This window comes from Hoplias malabaricus, chromosome X2 (assembly GCF_029633855.1).
Source record: "Hoplias malabaricus isolate fHopMal1 chromosome X2, fHopMal1.hap1, whole genome shotgun sequence".
Lineage (NCBI taxonomy): Eukaryota > Metazoa > Chordata > Actinopteri > Characiformes > Erythrinidae > Hoplias > Hoplias malabaricus.
This window is the reverse complement of record NC_089819.1, coordinates 8,296,259-8,320,338: the sequence shown is the minus strand read 5'-3', so window position 1 is coordinate 8,320,338 and position 24,080 is coordinate 8,296,259. Positions and strand designations below refer to the sequence as shown.

The following is a 24,080-nucleotide window of genomic DNA, read 5'->3' as shown; positions in this document are numbered from 1 at the left end:
TAAATAGCTGAGAAATATCATAAACACAAATGGTGAATTCAATCAGGTTTTTTCAGTTTAACCATGTCACAACATAAAACATTGCAACATTGTTTGACAAAATTGAAATGTAGCATAATTTTAAAAAATATATCATAAATCACTTTGTTTAACATCCCTAAAAAATGGGTAAACAATGTTAAAAATGGGCTAATCTTTACTATGTCCAATTATCTATGGCTCTGACCCTTGAGTAACCATAGAAGATTAGTTTAAACAAACTGGTTAAAATTAAATGAGAACTGACTCATTTAAGAAAAAAGTTGGTGTACTGCATCACTAGTTCATGGAAATGTGCATTAAATAAAACAGCTTTATTGGATGTTAAATTATGTTTTACCATTACTGTTACTGAGGTAACACAGGCTTAAGGCAGAGGGAGAAAAAATGCAAATACACACCACACACACACACGTGCGCGCACGCACACGCACACACACACACAATATTCTCACCAGCAGAATACTCTCCCAGGCCATCCAGCGAATAGGCAGCACAGCACGGCCCTGTATGCGGTAGTAGTCGCTGCTGTACAGATTCCTGCTCATCCCAAAGTCTGAGATCTTTATTGTAAGCTGTCTGTCCAAGAGGCAATTCCTCGTTGCAAGGTCACGATGGACAAAGTTCAGAGATGCTAAGTACTTCATCCCTGATGCAATCTGAACCGCCATGTGCAGCAGATCAGCCATACTACAGAAAGAAAGAGCAAGTGAGCAAGACAGAAGAGGGTCCAATAAGAAAGTACTTTATTCCTCTTTTACTCTATATTACTCTTCGTTTTTCTGTACATCTTCTGTATATCTTATTATCATCTTCTCCTACATTTCTCTTTAGATAAACACAAAGGTGAGGTTCCCCCGGCTTAAATTAGATACACCTATGGGGTGGATTCCTGGACAGGGTTTAAGCCTAGTCCTGGACTATATCCTTCTTTCAATGGAAAATTCCAAATCAAAATGCTGTGCAGTCCAGGACAAGGCTTAATTTTAAAGGCTTATTTTTATTTATTTAATTTATTTTTATTTATTATATTGGTATACCTTCACTTTCTGTACTCCAATATTTTAATCTATTAATAATAATACAAAAAAATCAAAGCCATAGACACTTACAGCCTTAAATTTAATATTGATACTCAAAAATATATTAGGTTCATTGTTGTTTCACTGAAGTAAATATTGCTTTAGACTTAAAATGATATTAATTAGCATAAATGGTTCATAATATTTGATAAAATAATGAAAGCTTAAAATATTAATAATTGCTGTGTCATTGTGTGCATTTGATTTTATAAAGGCTTGGATAAGTTTAGCTGTTCACTCACATCAAACAGCAGCATTTATGAGAGTTAGTAAACATAATATATGCATAAATCACACTCACACTGAGCTCAGATCTAGTCTTTTTCAAGGCCAACAAGAGATAACAACCCAAAATAATACATCATTCATTCATTGTCTGTAACCACTTTTCCAATTGCGGAGCCTACCAAGAATCAATGGGCACAAGGCAGGAACACACCCTGGAGGGGGTGCCACTCCTTCACAGGGCGACACACACTCTCACATTCACTCACACACTCACACCTACGGACACATTTGAGTCACCAATCCACCTAACAATGTGTATTTTTAGACCTCCTCACAGACAGGCACCTGGAGCGGGACTTGAACCCACAACCTCCAGGTCCCTGGATCTGTGTGACTTCGACACTACCTGCTGCACCACCGTGCCGCCCCACAACCCAAAATAATACGTAAAAAGTTTTTTAAATTAAAGTTAATTTTCTGGTCAGACAAGAAGGAGATAAATTAAAGGGGGGATGATGAACAAAGGAGAATGGGAAGGAGCTGAATTATAGGATGATGATGAACACAGGACAAACCTGACAGATGGAATGTTGTTGGCATGTGTGAGGGTGCTCTCTATCTCTCTTTGAGAGAGGAACATGTTTAAGTCTCCGTTCTCCATGTACTCTGTCACCATACACAGGGGGTCAGACTGCACACATACACACAGCAGCTGGATGATGTTCGGGTCATTCAGACGAGACATGATCTTTATCTCCTTCAGGAAGTCATTCCTAAGCAGAGAACCAGGCACAAAAATGGCCATGTTAGCAATGTTTACAGAAATGATTTCAAGATCTGTGCTTGTTTAAATTGCTCAAATGTAAGATGATCAAACAGAGAAATGAAGCTTGGTTTAGTTTACATGTGTATCCCATTGTGAGAAGAGATGTTTAGTAACAAAATAGTGTTACATACTTATTCATGAGACTTGATCTAATTAAAACAGATATATGCTTCTCAGTTTTATATCCTCAAAATAAATATGATTTTGCAGCTATTAATTTAATTTCTCTCATTATAAGTTATTTTTGTTTACACTGTCCATGTTAAAATCAAGAATCATAACGATAGTAACAGCATCCAACATTATGAGGAGAACAAAGAGAAAATAAATCCAATTCATAAAATTCATCAAGACCAGATCATCCTGAACATTAATCAAATGTCCAGTAAAGGATATAAAACTTTAGGAAATAATGATGCCATTAAATTGAACTTCGAAAATACAGTCAGTACTTGATGCTGTGTCTGGCGAACAATGTCTGGACATGGATAAACATATTTTATAATAAAAGTTATTTTATTTTTTATGTGCATTGTATACACGTATTTTATGTAGAATCTCACTCTACAGTGCTTTATACTTACAAGTAGGAGAGTATAAAGCACCACAGGGAGAATTCAACAACAATTCCAGGCTCCTCCTTACCACTTGAACACAAAGAGCACGTTCACAGAAAAACATATCCCCAAAAAATGGCAGAATTACTTTAGATTACTATACAGTTACTACACAACCCTATTATTACAAGAGCAATTAAAGTGTTGTAACCCAGAGATCAGATAAAGAACACAGTGCTATTTTTGAACTTTAAAATGTTGTATGCAAAGCTTATAATATCATAGTGTAGAAGTGTGGGGAACCAAGGCCTAATGGGCTTAGGGGGAAGAGTACTTAGGACAGAAATGTCGTTGGTTAGATTCCCACGACCAGCAGGAATATTGGGAGTGATGGGAGTGAAGGGACAGCACTGTCCTTCTCCCTCAATCCATGCCTTATGTGCCCTGGAGCAAGGCACCAAACTCACAACTGCTCCCCGGGCACCAGGGATGGCTGCCTGCTGCTCTGGGTGTGTTCACAACCCCTAGTGCACTAGTGTGTGTGTGTGTGTTCACTGCTACAGATTGATTAAATAAGGAAGACACACTTTGGTGTATGTTGTACACTGACAAATAATTGCACATTACATTACAAGTAGTTTAAAGCCGCAGTTTAGAGCTTCAGTTTAGAGCAACAGAACAGCTGACATGAATCTGTACTATTCCAAATAGCTGAAGAGAATAATATACTGATAAAAAGCTGCTGTGTAAAAACCAGAGAGTTTTTAAGTAATGTTCAAGTTTGTGTCACAGTACAATAGTGTAGTACAGAGCTATAGCACAGAACTGACACACAAATCTGTACAAAATCCTACACTGCTGTAGTGGGATACTGCTGTACTAGTCATCTATAAAAGATGCAGGTTGACCATTTGTAGTCAAGTGGTCATATTTTTATATAGATCTGCAGTGTAAAACAGTACTTCTGACCTGGCATTACTGGTGGCGTCTGCTCTCAGTTGTTTTACAGCAACCAGCACCGCCCTCCCGTCCTGTTCCGGTAATGGGGTGCCCTCTCCCAAAAACTCTGCCAAACCTTCAGCCTCACACAGGTGAACCTACACAAAGCACATGCCTGTTCAACTTTTTCCAAAGGGCTAAGCACAATAAGTAGAAATAAGCAGTTTCCTATTCTCAAAACAAAATAAAAATAATAATATTTTCTATATATTTATTTTGACATCAACAAATTACATAATGTCACCAAGGGTGTGAAAATATTTGCAATATACTGTATACAACACTGGCAAGGACACACACATTCATCATTTGCAACCCAAACCCTGGGCTGCATTTCTTGTATGTAAAATCACAGAAAGAGCTGTCAAGGTATGAATACAGCTGAGAAATGCTGAGGAGCTGAGGTTGCTCCTGAAATATCCCTTACCTTGAACACAAAATATATTTTCTTACAAAATATTTTACATGCATAATATATACTTACTGAAGTATCCAGAGGCTACAGAGAAATGCACTACTGAGGATCTTTCCATCAAAGGCTGCAGTTGATGCCCTGCAAGTGTGCTGACCATTTCCAATGTGTTGTCCCCTGCCAGTTTTGACCTTGAGTGTTTCTGATTACAAAATAATGCTCCTCTCTACATGTATCTGGACACCTGACTCCTGCATTCCATTTCATTCTCACCTCACCAAACTGGCCCTCGCCGAGTTTCTCCCGGAAGACAAGACGATGACGTGGAAACTCAGCGGCAGAGATGTCCTTTCGGGTGAGTGAGTCAACAGTTAATGCTGGAACGGAGTACATGTTGCTCCCGGTGACACCTTGCAGGTTCACAATGTCTGTCTCTGCATAGTGTGGCACACTGCTCTGGAAACCCTGGTGAGGGGTACACTGGGTAATATCTGGCTCAGCATAACCTCCACCACATTCTAAAAAGAGAGGAAGTAAGAGAGTTTAAGTTGAAATATCTATTGTTGCATGACTAATTAATTACTCATAAATACACAACTTCTGTTTCCACCAGTTGGGAAGACGTGGACACATGAAGCTTATAGTTGAATATACATTGTTTTATAATATGACATAAAACACTATGTGAGTTTAGAACCCATGACCTACATGTATTTATGATCTACAGTGTTCTGATTTTGAATCATCAAATTCAGAATATCATAAGTTTTTTAAAATACTATGTTTTCAAAACACAAAAAGAAGCTTTGTTAAAAATCACATTCTTTAACTATGCCATTAAATATGAATGTATATATAATTCAAAATTCAAAATTCTGATTCAAACACTAGGCTTTCTTTAGACTGTATGATGAAAATGCTAATATGGCTTTTCCTGCTTATGATAAATAGCTTTTTTAAATTCTTTAAAACTCTCTTCATCACAGAGATAGGAGCTGTGTAAGAGATGAACATATTATTTTTTCACATCACTTTACTTTCGTGATGCACTGTGAAAAAGATCTCTCTGTCCTCATAATGATGGCTGCAGCAAAATAAATCATGTGACTGAAACGTAAAGATAACTTGCTACTTCCAAACATTTGCATATATAGTTGCATAATCTGTATATACATAGGAATATTTTCAATTTCTTCTAAAATTCCAGTGTGATAATTGTGCAACTTTTAATATGCAATCTGTTTTAAAGCTTAACTGTTTTTCCCAAATTCTAAATAATTTTCTAATATTTGCTGAGTAACTTTTTCAACAAAAACCACTGCATTATTATTTTCATTGATTAAGATTATTAATTAAATTATTGGTTCTATATAATTTTTTCATTCAAATCAAACTAAAAAGACAGTGTGTTTAAGTAAGTGATGATTATTCAAAGATTTTAAGTATAAACCCTAAATTTCAAATCTTACCCTCCCAGGATTCACCACCATGGTAACCAGAAATCAGGCGTAGTTCAAATACACGAAAGACGAGTGCAAAAGTTAAAGGGCAGAAGAAGTAGGAATAATACTGAAAGAAAAAAGCAAAAGAGAGAAAGAGAGAGCGAGAGAAAAACTGAAAATCATGCTAAGAGGTTTTCCAAGCAGTTCAGATAAGTGAAGAGGCAAGTTAAACAAAACATATTTTTAAAAATCAGCTCATCAAATGTTTACCTCTTCCTTGGATTCAGGAACAGTTTTTGCCTAAATAATAATTCGATTATTGGGTAGTGGGGTGTAGATATATATGCTATATATATATAACATGCTTTGATATATATACTTTTAGGTTTTAACTCAGAAATCTCAATTTCTTAGATTTGCATTGAGACAGTAAAAAGCAAATTGTATTATGACTGAGAATTTCACCATATAATAATGATAAATGCAGAAATCTTCACTTTCTATGTACTGAGAGTGTTCTATTAATTACAACATATTGTACTTTTGATTCAGTATGAATTCAACAATTGGTACAAAACCCATTTCCAAAAATGTTGCAACATGTTTTTAAAAAGTTGGGATGGGGAAACAAAAGACTGGCAAAGTTGTGTAATGACCTGGAAACAAGTCAATTACATGACTGGGTTTAAAAGAGAATCTCAAAGTCCTCAAAGCCCAAAACCAATATTGGATGGCTGTGATCTTTAAGCCCTCAGATTACAATGTAGTAAAAACCGGCATGATTCTATAGTGGAAATTACTGCACAGGCTCAGAAATACGTCCAAAACCCCTACCTGTAAACACAGTTTGTCACTACATTCAAGCTAAGCTTTTCATGCAAAGAAATAAGCAGGATCCATCTTCTCTGGGCTTGAGATACTTTAAAATGGACTGTTTCTAAATGAATACTTTAGAATGGACTGTTTTTACTAAAGTAATGTAATACAGGGTGTATTCCCACCTTGCGCCCAATGATTCCATTGCATGATTCTGGATCCACCATGACCCTGAACTGGATAAGCGGTTACAGATAATGAATGAATGAATGAATGCTGCCAACCAAATCTTGTTTTCTGAGGGTAGGTCTTGCTTATATTTTGCAAAAAAAAAGCCAACTTACATTCTGCTTAGACAGCAGCAAATTCACTGCCAGAGATTTCCTCAGACAGGGTTAGGACGTCACAAATAAAAAGTTTAACAAAGGAAAAATATGTCCAATTTAAAAAAAAATGGTGTGTTCTCTCTGTGTCTTCGTCATTTTCCTCTGGGTGCTCCAGTTTCCTCCCACAGTTATTCACAATGAATGAATGGAATGAAATGAAAAATACTTCAGTAGAGACACAAAGTGGTGAGTAGCTAAAATCCTAGCTGCTCAACAAACAAGCATGTGAAAACATAACACTGGTCTCCTCAGTTCCAAAACATAAACTGAGTATTGTTACAATAGAGGACATGCCACACAGGCAAATGTGCACCTGTTCTATTTTTTTTTTAAATGAGTTGCTAGCATCAAATTAAAATGGGCATATATATAGTATTAAAAAATAAACAATAAAATTGTCATTGACATATATTGTAATATTTTGAATAAATATCAACTATTTTATTCATCATTGCGTTTGGTTTTTTTACATTTTGCACAGTGTCCCAACATTTCTGGGAACAGGGATTGTACTCTGGAGTTGGTGTACATACTAAAGAGAAATGTAAAGATTTTAATACTGGTATATTATGTACTGTGTTGCTGAAGTGAGTCCTTCAGTAAGTCTAATACTGAGTATTACTGAGCAGCTTGTCAGTACTTTAGCGGTCTGCTCTTCAGCCTAGACCAAAATGAATGACAAATGCCCCCAGGGCAACACCAGGCATTTTTTCACCTACATGGCCATGCAAGGATGCTGTTTTAGCCCAAATCAACTCTTCACCTGCTTTAACTCTCCTACAGAAGCACTGACCACTGCTTTTTCATATATCTTCATAATTAATATTTTACCTTCACATTACACATAATTATCTCAGTTCACTTTTACTTTTTCCTTGCTACTATTGCCCTTTTCTTGCTCATAGGAGGCTTGGACTGCTTTGTGACAGAATTCTGTTGTTAAAGCCGCTATATACATAAAATGTGATTGACTTATTGATCAGTAGTTTTTGGACATTTTCTTAGGTGTGGATGAGACATGAGATAGGTTGATGGAGTTAGAATGCAAGGCGTACTCCACTCTCTCTCCTTGCTAATTATCAGTCACACTACTGTATCCTTATGTGTGTTATCGACAGCCTGTGCTTACCTGAGGCCTCTGCACTCTGACTGAGCTCTGGGAGTTTAACTCTGAGAGCTGCAGGGTCCTGGTACTGAGGATCGAGCAGAAACACTCGCTCATAAGGAGCATCCAGAGACATACGAGGGGGCACTGGTGGGGTCTGCAGTACTACAGTGTCACTGCAAGATGACAGACGCACAGTTACCTCCTCCTCCAGGATGCGTCTTGGAGCCTAGAGAAAAAGAGCAAGACAGTTTAAAAGAATAAGCTCAGCTTTAAAGAATCTATCAATTATTTTTACCTCCAAAAAGTAACATATAATGTTATTGTTTTTTAAATTATTTATTGAATTTTACATTTTGCTGTAAGGCACAACTCCCTAAAGTTCACTAGGTGTCAGAATAACTGCCAACTGTCCCACTGATGTTGTATGTGGACATTTAGCCCTTGTCTCCCATCTAAAAACTAAAGAACAGAGTACCATCTAGTGTAGAGAAGTAGGAACTGTTCAAAGTTCTACTGATCAAAAGAAGCCTTTAGTCTTACTGTAAATATTTTAATACAAAATACCATAAGTATGATAAATTATGACACAAGGTATTCATTAATTTATAACGAACTTACCCATTTGACATTACAAATACAATACAAAACAGAGAGGACAACATAGACTTATAAGTGTCTCTTACAAACACAAATACACACCTTCTCTAGCACTTTGCACACATACTGGCACCAGAGAATGAGGAAGATGATCACCACCAACAGAAGAATAATGGTGACAAGACAACCAATCAAAACAGAGGTACCACCTTCTTCAGGGAGTGAGGTTTTGGACAGAACTGTAGTGAGGTCTGCAGAACACAAAGAGAAGCAACAACATTTACTCCCAGTCCAGTTTTCAGCTTTCATTCACACAGGGACCTCCACACTTTATCACAGAAAACATCTTCTTTCTCTTATTGTGACTGTCTGGAAAATGTGTTAAAGCTCCAAACTTTACAAGATGGGGAAAACATTTATTAACTTACAATTAAAGGTAATGGACAACTACTTTTTGCTAGTAACTTTGAACTATTTGTGTTAGTGAGTTGGTCATGAGATTTAATCACAATGCAATGAGCAGCTGGTGTTTCAAAAAAAGAAAAAAAACGGAAAAAACAACAAAAACACAGATGCAAAGTTTTATCCCAAAAGCATTTTTATGCTTGGTGAGACAGGGTTGTAATTCTGCACAGATAAAATTTCCTTATTATTTCTGTCATATCTGTTTATTTTCTGATTATTATTTATTATTCTTTACCGAGCTCATACCTGTTTTTACTGAGGTCAGTGACTGACTCTCAGTTTCAGATGTTGCTGATGTCATAACTGGGGTATGTGGAGTGGGCACAGGATTTGTCACTGTGAAACAGAATAAAACCCAGATCAAAAGAAGGCAGGCTATTAAATTCTTTTGAACCAGTGATGGAAATAAATAGCTGCTCTGATAAAAATTTCTCATCGAATGAAATAATTTAAAATCTAGTCAATTTATGGAAAATCTCAGAATCTCTGATAAGGCCAGGGTAAGAACATTACTTCCTTTTTTTGCTTGTTTTAAGTGACTTATATAAACAGAAATTATCACAATATACTGGGAGACAATATATTGGTTCATGAGTGTTGTGATTCTGTACCAGACTGGAAAGAGATCTCGCTGAACATCATCCATGTGTCTGCGAAGAAGAACCGGCAGCGAATCGCTGTTCCAGAGTGCCGTCCTAACGGTACTGTGACATAGCGAGCGCTAGGGTTCCGGTCATCTAGTACCGTGGAGAACTCCACTGCATGAGACTCCCACTCCGAGATCAAGTGAGGCTTAAAGACACAGGACACGGACGAAAAAACCTTCACACCGCGAGAGAACATGTTGTTACAGTGCACCTGCAGGAGAAATAATAAAATCCAGTGTTCTTTTTTATATCAGACTGGAACGTAAATGAAAAATAAGTACATTTCCCCAAAAAATTACCTTCATATTATGACTCAACCGTTTTATTAAAACTTATATTAAATTATGGCCACTTCCATGCACTCTACTCCATTCAGATACTTCAATGTGATTCGTTGTGAGTTCAAATTTACACAATAAAAGTAAAAATGATCATTTCTATAAATATGATTTACTTTTAACTTTTTGTAAAAACACCTGATGCCTCTTGTAAAATTTACTCAAATGCAATTTAGGACTCCTAGGAAAGATGTCCATAAATAGATCTGTGCTTCTCATGTTTCTACATTAAATACAATTCAATAAAGAGAATCGAATGGAACTGACCAGACTTCAGCACACTAAGAAATGCTTACAAAGAATAAATTATAAACTAGACACAAAGTGATCACACACTGTATTACATGTCTGAAAACCTCACTCCTGAGCACATATTTCAAACACATATTCTAACCACCACTAAAGATTTATCGTTTACACATAGCTTATAACAATCAGCTAGTTTCAGCAGGATAAACATAGGACTGGGCAATACAACAGTAATGCTAATCACCAAAATCCATGCATTCTTTTTTTTTAATATAATTTTTTGTTTATAAATGGGAGTATTCTTTCCCTTCAGAGATAGAGATAAACTGAACCATTCCTAGCAAAAGCAGGCATTATCAGTAATGTCGTAATTTTACCTAGTTATTTATATTCATATTACTATTTTGTAGTGTGGTATGCATGACAAACTTGTTAGAGGAAACAAGCCTTTTCACTTTATTACATTATTTCATTAGTTTTCAATAGTTTTTATGATATTTTAATTAGAACCTCTCAATTTGTTGAGTAAATGTTTCAGGGAGATAGTTAACATCAGACACAATGAAGGCTGCACAGAAGCTTTAAGCTCAGACAATAAACATCTTCATTTCTCCAGGAAAAAAACCCTGTCACTAGGGTTAAAATGAGTGAATGAAAAAAGGAAGTTGTGACTAAATTTAGTAAAATAATTCATTAGCATTAAAAAAATAAATAAATATAATAAAAAACCCCTGTGTGGTAATGTTTGCAGTGGTAGCTGGTGTGCTAGTTTCTAACCATTGCACATAGTTGGTGGAGATTTTATGACTGTTAGGTGTAGATATTTTACTTACTTACGAGAATTCACCACTGCGTTTATATTCCACCTGGAGCTAATACTAAGTAGGTGCCCTATGAACTGTATGGGGTGATTAGTGAACTGCAAAACACACACCCTGGCAGACTTTTTTCTCGGGAGATTTCTTTCCCTAAATTTCACCAAAATGTGAAATTTGCAATAAGAGGGGCCAAACCGCTGGACCATGTTTACACAAATATTTCTAGCACATACCAGAGAGTGACACTCCTCCACCTTGAATACTCAGATCACATCTCTGTTGTGCTATTACCAGCACACACACTTTATGTCAGAATTCTCAAACCAGGGAGTAATGCACCTGCTCACCATGTCCTAGCTTGTCCCTCTGTAGAAAGTGGTCAAGAAGGAAGGTGGGAAATGTGACTTCCCCAGCCTTTGCAGAAAGAAGACATGTTGCTCAGCTTTCTTGGTCATGTTGTGTTAAGGGACTAGGTGAAATTCTCAGGCAGGTGGACACTACACACATTGTTCAGCGGAGAGGGATCATGGCTTGTTCTTATAAAGTGAATAAACATATCTTTAATTTTGTCCCTGTTAAGAGACAGGTTGTTGATTCTAACCGGCATGTTAGCCATTGTACATATTTTTTTGTATGTTTACTATCTGCATGTATGTCATTTTAGTTGATGAGCCCCACCACGGTTGTAACATCTGCGAACATGACGATTTGATTTGAACTCTCAACTGCTGCAGAGTCGTGTGTCAGCAGAGTTATCAGCACTGGACTTAACACACTGTCCTGGAGGGCCCAGTACTCAGCGGTGTGATGCTGGAGATTTTACTCTGAAAGCAGACTTCGATAGCAACCCCTACACTTACCGGATTTTGAGTCAGTCAAACTGTTTTTGTGTGCAAAATCAGTTTTAATAGCTATTTTCCCCTCACATTTTATAAAAATGCTGAAATACAGTACTTTCCCCACACTCCTGAGCTCTGTACCTTCATGGAGGTGAAGTTCCTCTGTCTGTCAAATTGAAACTCCATCTCCATGAATCCAGGGCCAAGACTATCGTTCTTCCAGCCGAGGTAATCATATCCCGGCCATAGCTGATACTGCCGAGTCTGAAAAAAATCATCCTGACCAATCACTCCATCTGTCAGCTGACCAAGACCTCCCAACAGCCTCCTTCAGAGAGAAAACCAGAGGGACATGTGGAGAAAGAGAGAATTGATTAGTTGAATAGAATTGAAGCATTGGCTGCATGGCAGAAACACACATTCAACAAGGTGCCAGTCCATTTCCGGGCACCACATACTCACATATTCACTCACACATAAAGACAACATTGAGTAGCCAATCCACCTATCAAGATGTGTTTTTTGGACTGTGAGAGGAAACCACAGCATCCAGAGAAGGCTCAAAACCTGAACTCCTTGAGCTGTGTGATAGCGACACTACCTGTTGTATCATTTGTTACTGTGCCACTAAAAAGAGAGAGAGTGTGTGAAAAAAGAGAGAGGGTTTATTCCATAGCAAGGAAGGTACAGAAAATGTGAGGCATAAATGAGGAGATGGAAGAAGCAAAAAAAAAAAAAAAAAAAAAAAAACAATGAGAAAGGCATGGAGAGGAAAGGCTTGAGAGGTGGAAAAGAAAGAGAAAGGAAACACTTAGCTACAGGGCTGAAAGATTAGCATCTTGAACCCCACTAAAAAAACCCACTAAATTGTTTTACAGAAGAATAACCTTTAAAGGTCATCTTCAGCTCAGGAAATGTGCTTTATAGGTGCTTTGTTTCTTGCTTTACTAATATTCATCAAAACTCCTAGCATATACCAACTGTGCATTGGTCAATACATATGTTGTAGAAACCCTGGCAGTGTTCTTTGACAGCAGACAGTCTAGCATTGTTTTGTGACATTCAACAAAAAAAAGTGGCCACATAAGACCTAGCTGTGTTTGACAGCTTTAAAAAATCATACAGGGTGTTGAGGGTCCAGCATCCCCCCACACCCCCAAACACACACACACACACACACATAGGAACAGCGTTCTTGCCTTCGCTCCAAAAGACCATCGTATATGGAGTCATTGAGGGGAGTGACAGGATATCCTGGAGCCATCATGGTCTGTCCCTCTGGGGCAGTGTAAGCAGTCAATCCATCTATGAGATGACCAAGGAAAAAAGAGAGAAAATGAAAGACTATTCAGTTTGCTTTGCTTAGTTTATTTTGGCATCCAGTCTTAAAAAAAACATGGGATTTTTGAGGCCAGATTAGATTTGTGGGGTGTTATCAGAACTCTAGCTTTAAAAACTGTGTAAAACATTTTTATAACACTGTAAAAGTGTAAAAGAATTTTATACCTCTGTAAACATTTGAATTGTTTCCACAAAAACCCACTGATGCAAAACACAACAAAATCCCCTTTTGAAGCATTCCCTAAATGTGCATATGTGTGTGAGAATGAATGATTGATTTACAGAGCTAATTCCACAGGGTGCTTCACATCTAAAAATGAAACTGTACAGAAGTTGAGGCACAGAAAACAACAAGCATTCTTCCTTTATGATCCTATGAAACAATAGAAGTCATATCACCCCTACACCGGTAGGGTATTACAATTAGTCAGAATCATAGTGTAGATCAGATGATGTGTTAGATATTATAATCGTACAGCATATGGGTACTTTTACAGTTTTTCTCATTTGCTTTGGAACATTTCTGGAATCATCATTTATATTTGCACAACATTATGTGCATTTCACAAAAAATTTCGTACAAACAGCACGGCACAGTGGATTACTGAATATATTGATGAAGGTGAAAATGCAGGGGCCCGCAGTTTTATTGTGAGGTGTATGTAAAAAGTACAAAGTTAGATATTATATTAGATTAGATTGATTGAAAAAGACTGGACAAGATTCATATTCATGCTGTGTACTGTTTGTACTGTAGATCAATGTCAGACCATGTCATTATGATACAGAAATGAAAGACAAACTGTTTAGCACAAAGGGATAAAATCTGACAAATAAGGAATATAAATATGAGAAACACCCTTCAGACAGAGGTGTATATATAGGGCTACCTGGGGAATTACACTGAAGTCTTTCTAGACCTCCTATGCTATTTTCTGGTGGCAAAATTACTTTAGGTAGGTAGATCTTGTACAATTCACAGCAGGTGTGCATGCTGAAATTTGTGTGTGTGTGTGTACCCTGCCAAGGGCAGCCGAACACTTCCACACGCATACACACTGTCTGCACAACATCAGTGACTGGGATGAGGCGTAGGAAGCGTGTGATTATAGGAGGATGAAGATCTTTCACCACTGATGCATAGGTGTTCACATTCCCCATGATAACCTGCAGGAAACAAAATACAGAAAACACATAAACACACACATATTACCAATGTGACCTATATAAAACACAAGCTGAATTTACAAACTTTTACAAATAATTGTGAAAGCAAATCATGGTAAGGAGCTTAGGCAACACAAAGTAACAGCCACAATGTAAGGTAGAATGCAAAATTCTAATAAGAGTCTCAGGCACCAGAATGTAATTGCTGTACCATATGAGGTAGAAAAGAAGGTTCTATTAAGCAGTTCATTTCAGCATAATTATTATATGGAGTTTATTGCCTTTGAGGACCTTCGTCACGTTTATTTATAGTGGGTTTTTTTTTCGTTTTTTAGTCAAACTCTGTCCTGAAACATCCCTTGAAGCAATAAAATAGAAAGATAATAAAAGTAATAGAAGCAAATTTTAAAAAAGCTTGATATAGATATCCTCAGTGGGAGAATCTCTCAATTTCATTCCTTTTCTTGTCCATACCTCGTTACCCAAGCGGTTTCTCCAGGAGATCCAGCGGTGGCCGTCGCGGCTGTAGTCCAATCGATATTTTCTGGCAAATTCATTTCCAGAGCTCCGAGCGTATCGGCCCTGTGTTGCCACAACCGTGACAAAGGTCAGCTGCCTGAGGTCCAGCTGCAGAAACTGAACATCAGACGGCTGCAACTGACCAGCAGGACACCAGGCTCCATCTCCCTCCTCTCTGTTCAACCTGTGTGTGTGTGTGTTGAGAGAGAGAGAGAAAGAGAGAGAGAGAGACAGAGAGAGAGACTTGCATATATAAATATTTTGGATATTTTAAATACATAACACTTCATAATGTCACTTATGTCATGAACAAATATATTTATATTACTTATTGTATTTAATTTTACATTATTTGATTCTTTTTCTTTCTCTCTTGTTAGTCATTTCCTATATTGCTGCAGCAGTAGTTAATTGCGATTCACGTCAGAAAAGCCATTGGACATTTTTACATTTGAGAGAGAGATAGAGAGTAAAATCAAAGTTTAATTTAAAATTTAAATAAGGATAATGTGGATTGTGCTTCTGAATAAAAGAAATATGGTATTTTAATATTGCTGTAAAAATGTCATAAACTTTTTGTTTACCTTCCATATTGTGGACCGGTGGTATCATACCATTGACTGGAGGCTGTAATGTCATCATTTTTGATCCTGCCATCCTCCATGCCAAGAGGGTAGCGGCAGAGCCCTGGAAACATGACATAGTTTAAGATAATTAAATTACATCACAAAAAGTGTCAATCACGTAACATAAACATTTTACACTGAATCTCGTTTTTAACCTAATTCCTACTCTTCACACACATCCTTGAAAGCAGGTATAATTTAGCTGATCACTCAGTGCTGCAGTGACACTGAGGTGGTATTACTATGTGTTGTGATGGTACAAGTGGATCAGACACAGCAGTACTGCTGAAGATTGTAAAGCCCTCAGTGTCTGTGCTGGACTGAGAACCAAAAACATCCAGCCAACAGCATCCTGTGTCCACTGATAAAGGACTAGAAGACGACCAACACAAATTGTGCAGCAACAGATTTGTATAAAGTCAGAGAGACCCTATCTCTGACTTTATACATCTATAAGGTAGATGAACGAGGTAGGTGTGTCTAACAGAGTGGACAGTGAGTGGACACAATGACTGAAAACTCCAGCAGCAGTACCTAATTCACTGGTATCAAGGCAACACACATACACAGGACCACCACATCAGCATCACTGCAGAGCTGAGAACGAACCACCATTCAAATTATTCCTGCTCTGTGGTGCTCTTGACCATTATAAAGTTGGCCAAACAAAGTATGCAGAGCAACAGTTGGACAACAATCTGTAATTGTGTGGTCAGTGGAGCTGAAAGAATGCACAGTGAGTGTAGAAAGATTGAGGTGGTCATATAATTCTGATATGACTGTATTACTGCTGTCACACTAAATGATCTCCATTTCTGTCAGTTATTTACATCAACTGAATAGTGCAGTTGCCCTTTGAATAGTGATTTTTCAAATATATATGGAAGAATATAAAAAATCCAGAACAGACAATAAATCCAGTTACATTAACTTTCTTTTAATTTATTATGTTTTTGATCTTTCTCTGTTTAGTTGATCTTTAAGAAGCTCATGTGTTCCCATGCGTGTGTGTGTGTTTGTGTGTACCTGGGTCTATCTGAGCATTGGTTTTTGAGTGCAGGACCAGCAGCAGGAAGATAAACATGGTGAGGCATCAGATTCATTCACTTCATGACACACACTACATCTCTACACAAAACACACAGACAGGGAGAGAGAGAGAGAGAGAGAGCCTGTTTAAATAAAATCAGGTGAATAATACAGCCTAACTGACCTGATTCTTAAATAACAGCCTCTTTTTACAAAATAATTATTTATTCCCTTCTTTGCTGTAATGTGTGTAAGGTATTTGTTTCCATTTTTTAGCTCCCAAAAGTCAAATGAATGCAGAAATATTTTTTCCAGAATGTCTTTTTGTCAAAATATTACATCAATTATTACTGTTTATTACAGTCTAAATTCTCCAAGTGCAGCACAGAAGGTCAGCCTCATCACCCCAAAGAGATCACTCTGGAATTATTTCATCACACATTGTGCAACACACATACACACACAACACATTTGTAAAATATTAATGTGTCAGGTTAATCTGTTTATATTCGTCAGATTAAACAGACTCAGCTCTGAAACACAGGACAAAACAAGGACAATGAACCTCAGATTAAACACAACAAGAATATATGTGCAAGTTTTATATCTGTTTTCCATTTAAACACATCATGAACAAAAAAAGAAAATAGAAAAAATCTTTAAACCTTTTAAATTGTCATTTAATCTAAATGCAACACTGGAATGTATTTCAACAGCATCATCAGGATATTAAATCATTTGTAGATTGTATTAATTAAATTAATACATAAAAGGGTTATAATGCCAAAATCCTAGAAGGAAATGGAAGTAGACACTGGATATGAACAATGAATTCATCACATTAGAACAAATATGAGAATCCTATCGGCCATCAATCGAACTTGAAGTCAAAGTAGGTCATAGCCAATGTAGAAATTGTGTGACAAAGTGAGCAAACGATAGGACAGAATGACAGGAAAGAGCGAGAGAAAGAGGAGGGATTGATGCAGCAGTTTATGTAATGTTTGGCTCCAGTTGAGGCCTGTGTTAGGATTCCAGCTTCATTGCTCATGTTTCTGAAGGTCCCACATGGCTAACCAGCTAACACAGTGCAGAAACAAAAGCCACATTAACAACCCCACAAACAATACTGATGCTAACAATCTTCCACATAACAATACCCAATGCTACCTAGAGGCCAATAAATTATGATGCTAACAATCTCTCAAACAATGCTGATACTAACAACCTTACAAAAGATATTACCCAATGCTAACAATACTATTATTGTTTCATAATAACGTAGAACAGCACAGAAATTAACGTTTAAAAATTTTCACATATTGGAATGTTCAGATAATTTGAATATTAGTTTATTTATTCATTATCTGTAACCGCTTATCCAAACAAACACAAAAACCAAATACACTGGTAACTTTGCTGATAATGCATTCTGTGATATATTCCAAGTACACATGTCACACTGGATCGAGGAATGTTAAATGCCTGCACAAATTCGGACATGCATGTCTCATCCATCTTGCATGCACTGTCTCGCCTTGTTCCAAATCACGATAATTCACGTCACCTTGCCATGAGCACATTGCAGTGTTTAAACTCACTCAAACCTCACAACGACAGCTGTGGGCATTCCCAAGCCATACCCTAAGGTAACACCAATATACATACTGCTATCCAATTATGGTGTCAAATCAATCAATGTCAAAAATGGGAAGCATAAAAACATCACGTAGAAAATATTAACCTGCAAGTTTTAACATTTTGCGAGTGTAAATATCCCTTTTGCGAGTGCACATGTGAAACTCATGAGCACCAAGAGAGGAACTGCAGCAACACTGATCATAATCTCATTCTTAAACTGTCGTTATTCCATTCTCAAATGTTTTTAACCATCTCAATTTTAAAGTTTGCCTTGCACGCCATGCTATTTTTTTCTAGGGCTATTTTTGTGATTGAGAGGATTTTCCGTGCTCTGAACAGTCTTTTGACAGTTTGGGGGCAAGGTTAGGGCCGTTTCTCCCAGTGAATGCTATTGGCTGATGTTTCCTGGTTCTGCCCGACTCAAACACTACGTATGGCCCACCTACTGGGAGAAGCCATCTACAGTACAACAACATGGAGGCCAAGTATCATGGTCATTTGAGTTTTATTTTGAAATGGAGAAACATGGAAAGTAAGAAACAATAATATTGAGGGTGGGGCAGCCCGGTGGTGCAGCAAGTAGTGTCACAGCCACACAGCTCCAGGGACCTGGAGGTTGTGGGTTTTGTGTCCTGCTCCGGGTGACTGTGTGAGGAGTGTTCTCCCCGTGTCCGTGTGGGTTTCCTCCGGGTGCTCCGGTTTCCTCCCACGGTCCAAAAACACACACGTTGGTAGGTGAATTGGTGACTCAAAAATTTCTGTAGGTGTGAGTGTTTGAGTGAATGTGTAAGTGTGTGTGTTGCCCTGTGAAGGACTGGCGCCCCCTCCAGGGTGTGTTCCTGCCTTGCGTCCAGTGATTCCGGATAGGCTCCGGACCCACCATGACCCTGAATTGGATAAGTGGTTTCAGACAATGAATGAATGAATGAATGAATGAATATTGAGAGTATGGTCCATGCAGCATCTCTGTTCAGTGACAGCAGGCAGAATACAAAGTAAAGCTAGTGAAAAAGAGTTGACTCCTGAACGAAACGATTGAGCATCTGGAAGTACGGATCAACTCTTAGCAAATGATTCAGAGTCAAACCTCAGAGTCAACTCAGTATCAGTATTTTGCAGCTAACATTATTTCCACACGTATATCACATATGATTATCTGAACCTGTGTAAACAGTGGATTATTACCCTATGCCGACTCTGTTTATCCATAACTGGGGAACAGCAACTCTGTGAACCCCAAAGGCTTCTCCTAGTAGGCAGGCCATATACAGTCTTTGAGGTGGGCAGTCACAGTACAAGAAGACATCAGACAATAGCATTTACTGAAAGAAACGGCCCTGATCCCACCCCCAAACTGTCAAAAACCCTATGCCAACGCAGAACTTTAAAATTGAGAGGGTAAAAAACATTCGAGAATAAAATAAAGACAGTTTCAGAGCAAGATTATTATCAGTGTGTGCACAATTCCTCTCTCTGTGTTTGTGAGTTTCACATTTACACTTGTGTGAGATATTTACACACATGAAACTTGTGTGCTGATTAATATTTTCCACATGATGTTTTTGACTTTGGTGTGAAGCCATATCCCATGACTTTTGGCATGTCATGGTTTTTATTTAAACCAGCAGTAAATGTGTTTTACTGCATATGGGGCAGTCATTGTGGTGATACAGTTAACCATAACGGAGCAGAGGCCTATAATACTGTCTAAATGCGATTCCTTTTTCATATTAATAACTGTATCCATTTAACCCAACAAATACAGCACAGAAAACTAACACCCTCCAGCAGAATGCTTCCTTGGAGCAAAGCACGAAAGAGCCAAATTCCAGCCAGCAGGGAATCTTATAACATGCAAGAACTTGTCACACACACACACACACACACACACAGAAATGTAACCAGAACAAATGTAAGCAGAGCCCAGAGGAGTGTTACTACAAAACAGATTGTTATTATGCAACACAGTCAACAAACACTAATTCACTGAGAAAGAGATAAAGAGACACTGAAAAAGAGCAGAAGACAGAGGTAGTGAGATATAAAGCATGAGACAGTGAGAGACACTGAGAAAGAGACAGAAAGAGAGACACTGAGAATTTAGAGAATACACACTGAGATCAAGTGAAAGACAATAAGGAAAGAGCAGAGAGCATGAGGCTGAGAGACACCAAACAAGTAGAAGAGACACTAAGAAAGAGCATGAAAGTGACACATTTGAAATTCAAATTCATTCTGAAATACATGCAAATACTTTCAGTTTTCATATTAGTTATTAACAATGACCACAAATTGGACCCAAACAAACTTCCCAGAAGAGCTACAACTGTTATATCTAATGTATATATTAAAATATTGAAAACAAACACATTTTCAACTTAATCGTCAAAATTCTAGATTGTCACTTTTAGCACACATTTTCAAGTTATGCAGATTGGATACTATGGAAATTAGGATTTGGCCAAGTTTTAACAGCATCAGTTTTAATTCAGTAACATCAGGTTAATGTCAACAGCATCAGTTTAAATTCAACATCACATTTAACTCAAAAGTTAAACAGTTGTTCCTCTCTTGTTTTTTGAGCACCGTTTGTATTTGGTGTGATTGTGCTTTGGTCACTGAAACTGTTTTGTCTCATCGTTTACTTATTTTTGTTTGGTGTCGTCTTAGTAGCTTGGTTGTCCTTTGCATTTGGGTTGCTTCCATGTGGCAGAATCACGTGACTAAAGCTTGGTAGCCTGGTTTTAAAGGGGCAGTACATGAATAAACTTTGGGGACATAACAGAATAAAAATAATAGATATAATCAATATAGACAAGACTATGTCAATTATAAGTTTTGAACGTCAGTTTAGATTAATTTTTGATTAACTGCCCGGCCCTAGGCATACTGATTTTGGGAATTTTTGGGAAGAAAACAGAATGGAGAAGAAAAGGAATAAAGCAAAAAAATGACTAAAAGCTAGGGTTTTCTTCTCCTTGCGCTTGTATGTACTCCTGGGCTCCTTGTATGTAAAAATAAACAGAGGCTTGTCGTCTACTTGTTGGTTTAGGTTTGTTGCCCTAAACTGGTCATCCAGAAATGGCTTTTTAGAAAAAGTAAGAAATGTGTTGATTTTAAGTTAAGATTTCAAGTGACAACACGACTCAGTGAGCAGAGCCATGTGGAGCAGCAGGGCAGCCTTAATTTTAAAGCGGGCGCTGAGCGTGAATTTTCTGAAGAATAGGGCTATCCCCAAGTATTCGGGTATTCAGATTTTTGTTTGATGAATAGAGTCATATAAAACAGCCTAACGTGCTAAAACAACACATCTACAATGAAACGAGGTGATGCCACAGTTCATTTTGTAAGCTTTGTGTCTGAAATTAGAGCACATCCACTCAAACTGGTTATACTCTATGCCCTTAGTTAGCGAGCTAGTTAGCAGGTTAGCGAGACACAGTGCAGCCTGGAGAGAGGGATATTAAAGCAGGGGTCAGAAGCCGTTTTTGTTAATGACAACAATACACACCACCCCACTCCCCAAATATCCCGACCGAAGCTCCAAAGCCCTAAAAATGGCATTCGGGACAGCCCTACTTTATTGTAACAGCAATATTTTTAACTTCTCAAGAAAATACAGCATGAGTTGTTAATCAACAACAGCACTTCTAACTAGCCAAGAGCTAGAATGTAACTGATGAAGCATATAAGATAAACAGGAAGTATAGGTGCCAGAAAATAACTACTGCACAAGAGAAGGTGAACCTTCTAATAATTAGTGGTAGGTTTTTTGTGTTGTTTGGCCAGATTTTGCCTTGCATTCCATTCTGTTTTGGCCATTTATATTTACTCCATTGCAACGGTGATGATTAAATACATTTTACACCATTTAAAAAATAGAATAATATAGCATTCTAGTTAAGACTGAATAATGTAAATATACTTAAAATTGTATCCTCATCACAACAATTAGCAAAAGAATGCAGAGAAAAGCAATGGCGTGAAAATACAGCTTCTGCAACAGATTAAAGGATGGTTCTTACTGTGAAAATAATCACCTTCAGCAGTTCTCCTCAACACCTGCACACATGCTTTTGAGCTGAGAACATTTCAAACAGTTTTGCATGACCGCTGACCCAGTTTTGACCCAGGTCAAAGAAGACATACATTACTGACCAAAACATCTGCTCAGAAAACAATCTTGACCAAGCTTAAATCTCTATGTGTTTATGTAATAAACCTATGAGCATGTATCAACCAATAGTATAAATTAGGTCATGATATTACCTTATATATATTTGTGTGTGTGTGTATGTGTTTATACACTCTAAAATGCATTACCTTTCATTTTATTTCAATGTATTTCAATAATACTATATATTTAGTATTTGTGTAGTATATGCAGTGCTCTACAGAGTATTTCCTGAGTTATTACAAAGCTTTCACAATGTAACTAATACACTGAAGTGTAACAGTAACACAATGTACTAATACATTGTGTAACAAAGATACTACACATTATTTTTGTGTTTAATTTAAAGGTATGTTGTTGCAGTGCTGATTTGTGATTGGGCTGCACCATTGACTTTTAGATTTAGATTTTTATGCAATACAAAATGCATCCAAATAGAGAAGAATAATTTGGTGCAATCCTCAGCTCCTTTGTTGAGAGACAGATGGAGGATGTTCTGAATCGTCTGACCCAAAATACAAACATTCAGGACTTGAAGAGGTTAAAAAGTTATACTTCTAAACTGAACTCAATTGTTTTTGGGTGGAGTTATTAATATATCACGTTTTTGTTTAGAGTACGGATTTTACACTACATAAATATAACAATAATCACGGTTTGCAGTTTCTTTTTGGATCAGGTTTTATTTTATCTCTCTCTGTTTTAAAGCACAACCTCAATACGTGTTGAATTGTGGACTGATTATAAACTTTATTCTGTGTTTTGGCTATCTAACACGACGCTTTTTCTGTTCTTTATCTGATACATCACTAATGAACGGGCAACCCTATGGAACAGTCTTGTCCCATGTGTTATTAGCTAGAACTATCTGTGAATTTTTACATTTAAAAGCAAATAAATGCAATAAGGAATGCTGGTTCAGACTATAACATTTCTGAACATTGTCATACGCTCCTGAAAAAAATAATAAGCGGTGTAAACTCTCTAGTAATTTCAAGATGATAATCATGCACGGCTATCGCGATAACGGTAGCGCTAATTAATTTCGACCGTTAGGCCACACTGCCCTCAATAACGTTCACAAAGAGGTTGAAAACTGTAAAACTTCAGCACCGCTGCACAACAAACGAAAACGATTAGCTTAGCCATGTTCTGCCTCTTTTGTTCCCGTATATACAAACACTATGAAAAAAAGACCGTTTTATTAATCGTTTGTCTTTTTTAACTTTAACTTAAATTAAATCGGGCGAAAACTTTTAAATATATCATTCGACAAAGCGATCAGGCGCGGCACAATATTTTCTCATATACTAGCTTCAACAAAACGGCCCAAAAACTGCTACTTTTGTCTCTTCAAAAAAATCTTTGTCTTATTTGCGCGGTGTTTACCTGCTTTCACAGTCTTTTCTCTGATGCAGAGCCCTTTATCTTCACTTTACCTTAAAAACAAACAGATTTGTTTCGCTTATTGATCCACAGGCATTGTCTTGAAAAGTTTAAACTCTCCTCTCCGTGTTACAACATCGTTAAGAGCTGGAAATCAGGAGGAAAAAAGAGAAAAGTTCAATGTGATTTTTACATCACATCCCTCTTCCTGCCGCGGGAGGAGGGAACTCAATCCTCAAGAAAACTCCACTGGAAAACTCCAGCCTTCAGAATGGGTGCGCCTCAAACAGACACAGTGCTCCCTAGTGAACTAGGCCACAATTAGGGTACTTCACTCCCACATGAAATA

The 24,080-nt window shown here is 37.4% G+C and overlaps 1 protein-coding gene across 2 annotated transcripts in view; it reads right to left on the bottom strand.

Annotated features, from left to right (window-relative positions):
* The window catches only part of LOC136676324 (discoidin domain-containing receptor 2-like), a 29,457-nt gene extending 5,584 nt beyond the window's left edge, over positions 1-23,873 (bottom strand). The window contains exons 1-15 of one of the 2 annotated variants that reach the window (XM_066653223.1): positions 23,735-23,873; positions 16,528-16,629; positions 15,460-15,562; positions 14,831-15,059; positions 14,209-14,356; positions 13,048-13,153; positions 11,990-12,176; positions 9,569-9,815; positions 9,204-9,293; positions 8,595-8,743; positions 7,917-8,121; positions 4,417-4,661; positions 3,702-3,829; positions 1,925-2,122; positions 495-729 (exon numbers count right to left, since the gene is read on the bottom strand). In XM_066653223.1, coding sequence (XP_066509320.1) covers positions 495-729; positions 1,925-2,122; positions 3,702-3,829; positions 4,417-4,661; positions 7,917-8,121; positions 8,595-8,743; positions 9,204-9,293; positions 9,569-9,815; positions 11,990-12,176; positions 13,048-13,153; positions 14,209-14,356; positions 14,831-15,059; positions 15,460-15,562; positions 16,528-16,585 — 2,328 coding nt within the window. In that variant the 5' untranslated portion in view covers positions 16,586-16,629; positions 23,735-23,873. The remainder of the gene's footprint in view (positions 1-494; positions 730-1,924; positions 2,123-3,701; positions 3,830-4,416; positions 4,662-7,916; positions 8,122-8,594; positions 8,744-9,203; positions 9,294-9,568; positions 9,816-11,989; positions 12,177-13,047; positions 13,154-14,208; positions 14,357-14,830; positions 15,060-15,459; positions 15,563-16,527; positions 16,630-23,734) is intronic. The other variant, XM_066653224.1, reaches the window with a different exon arrangement.
* Positions 23,874-24,080: the final 207 nt, after the last annotated feature.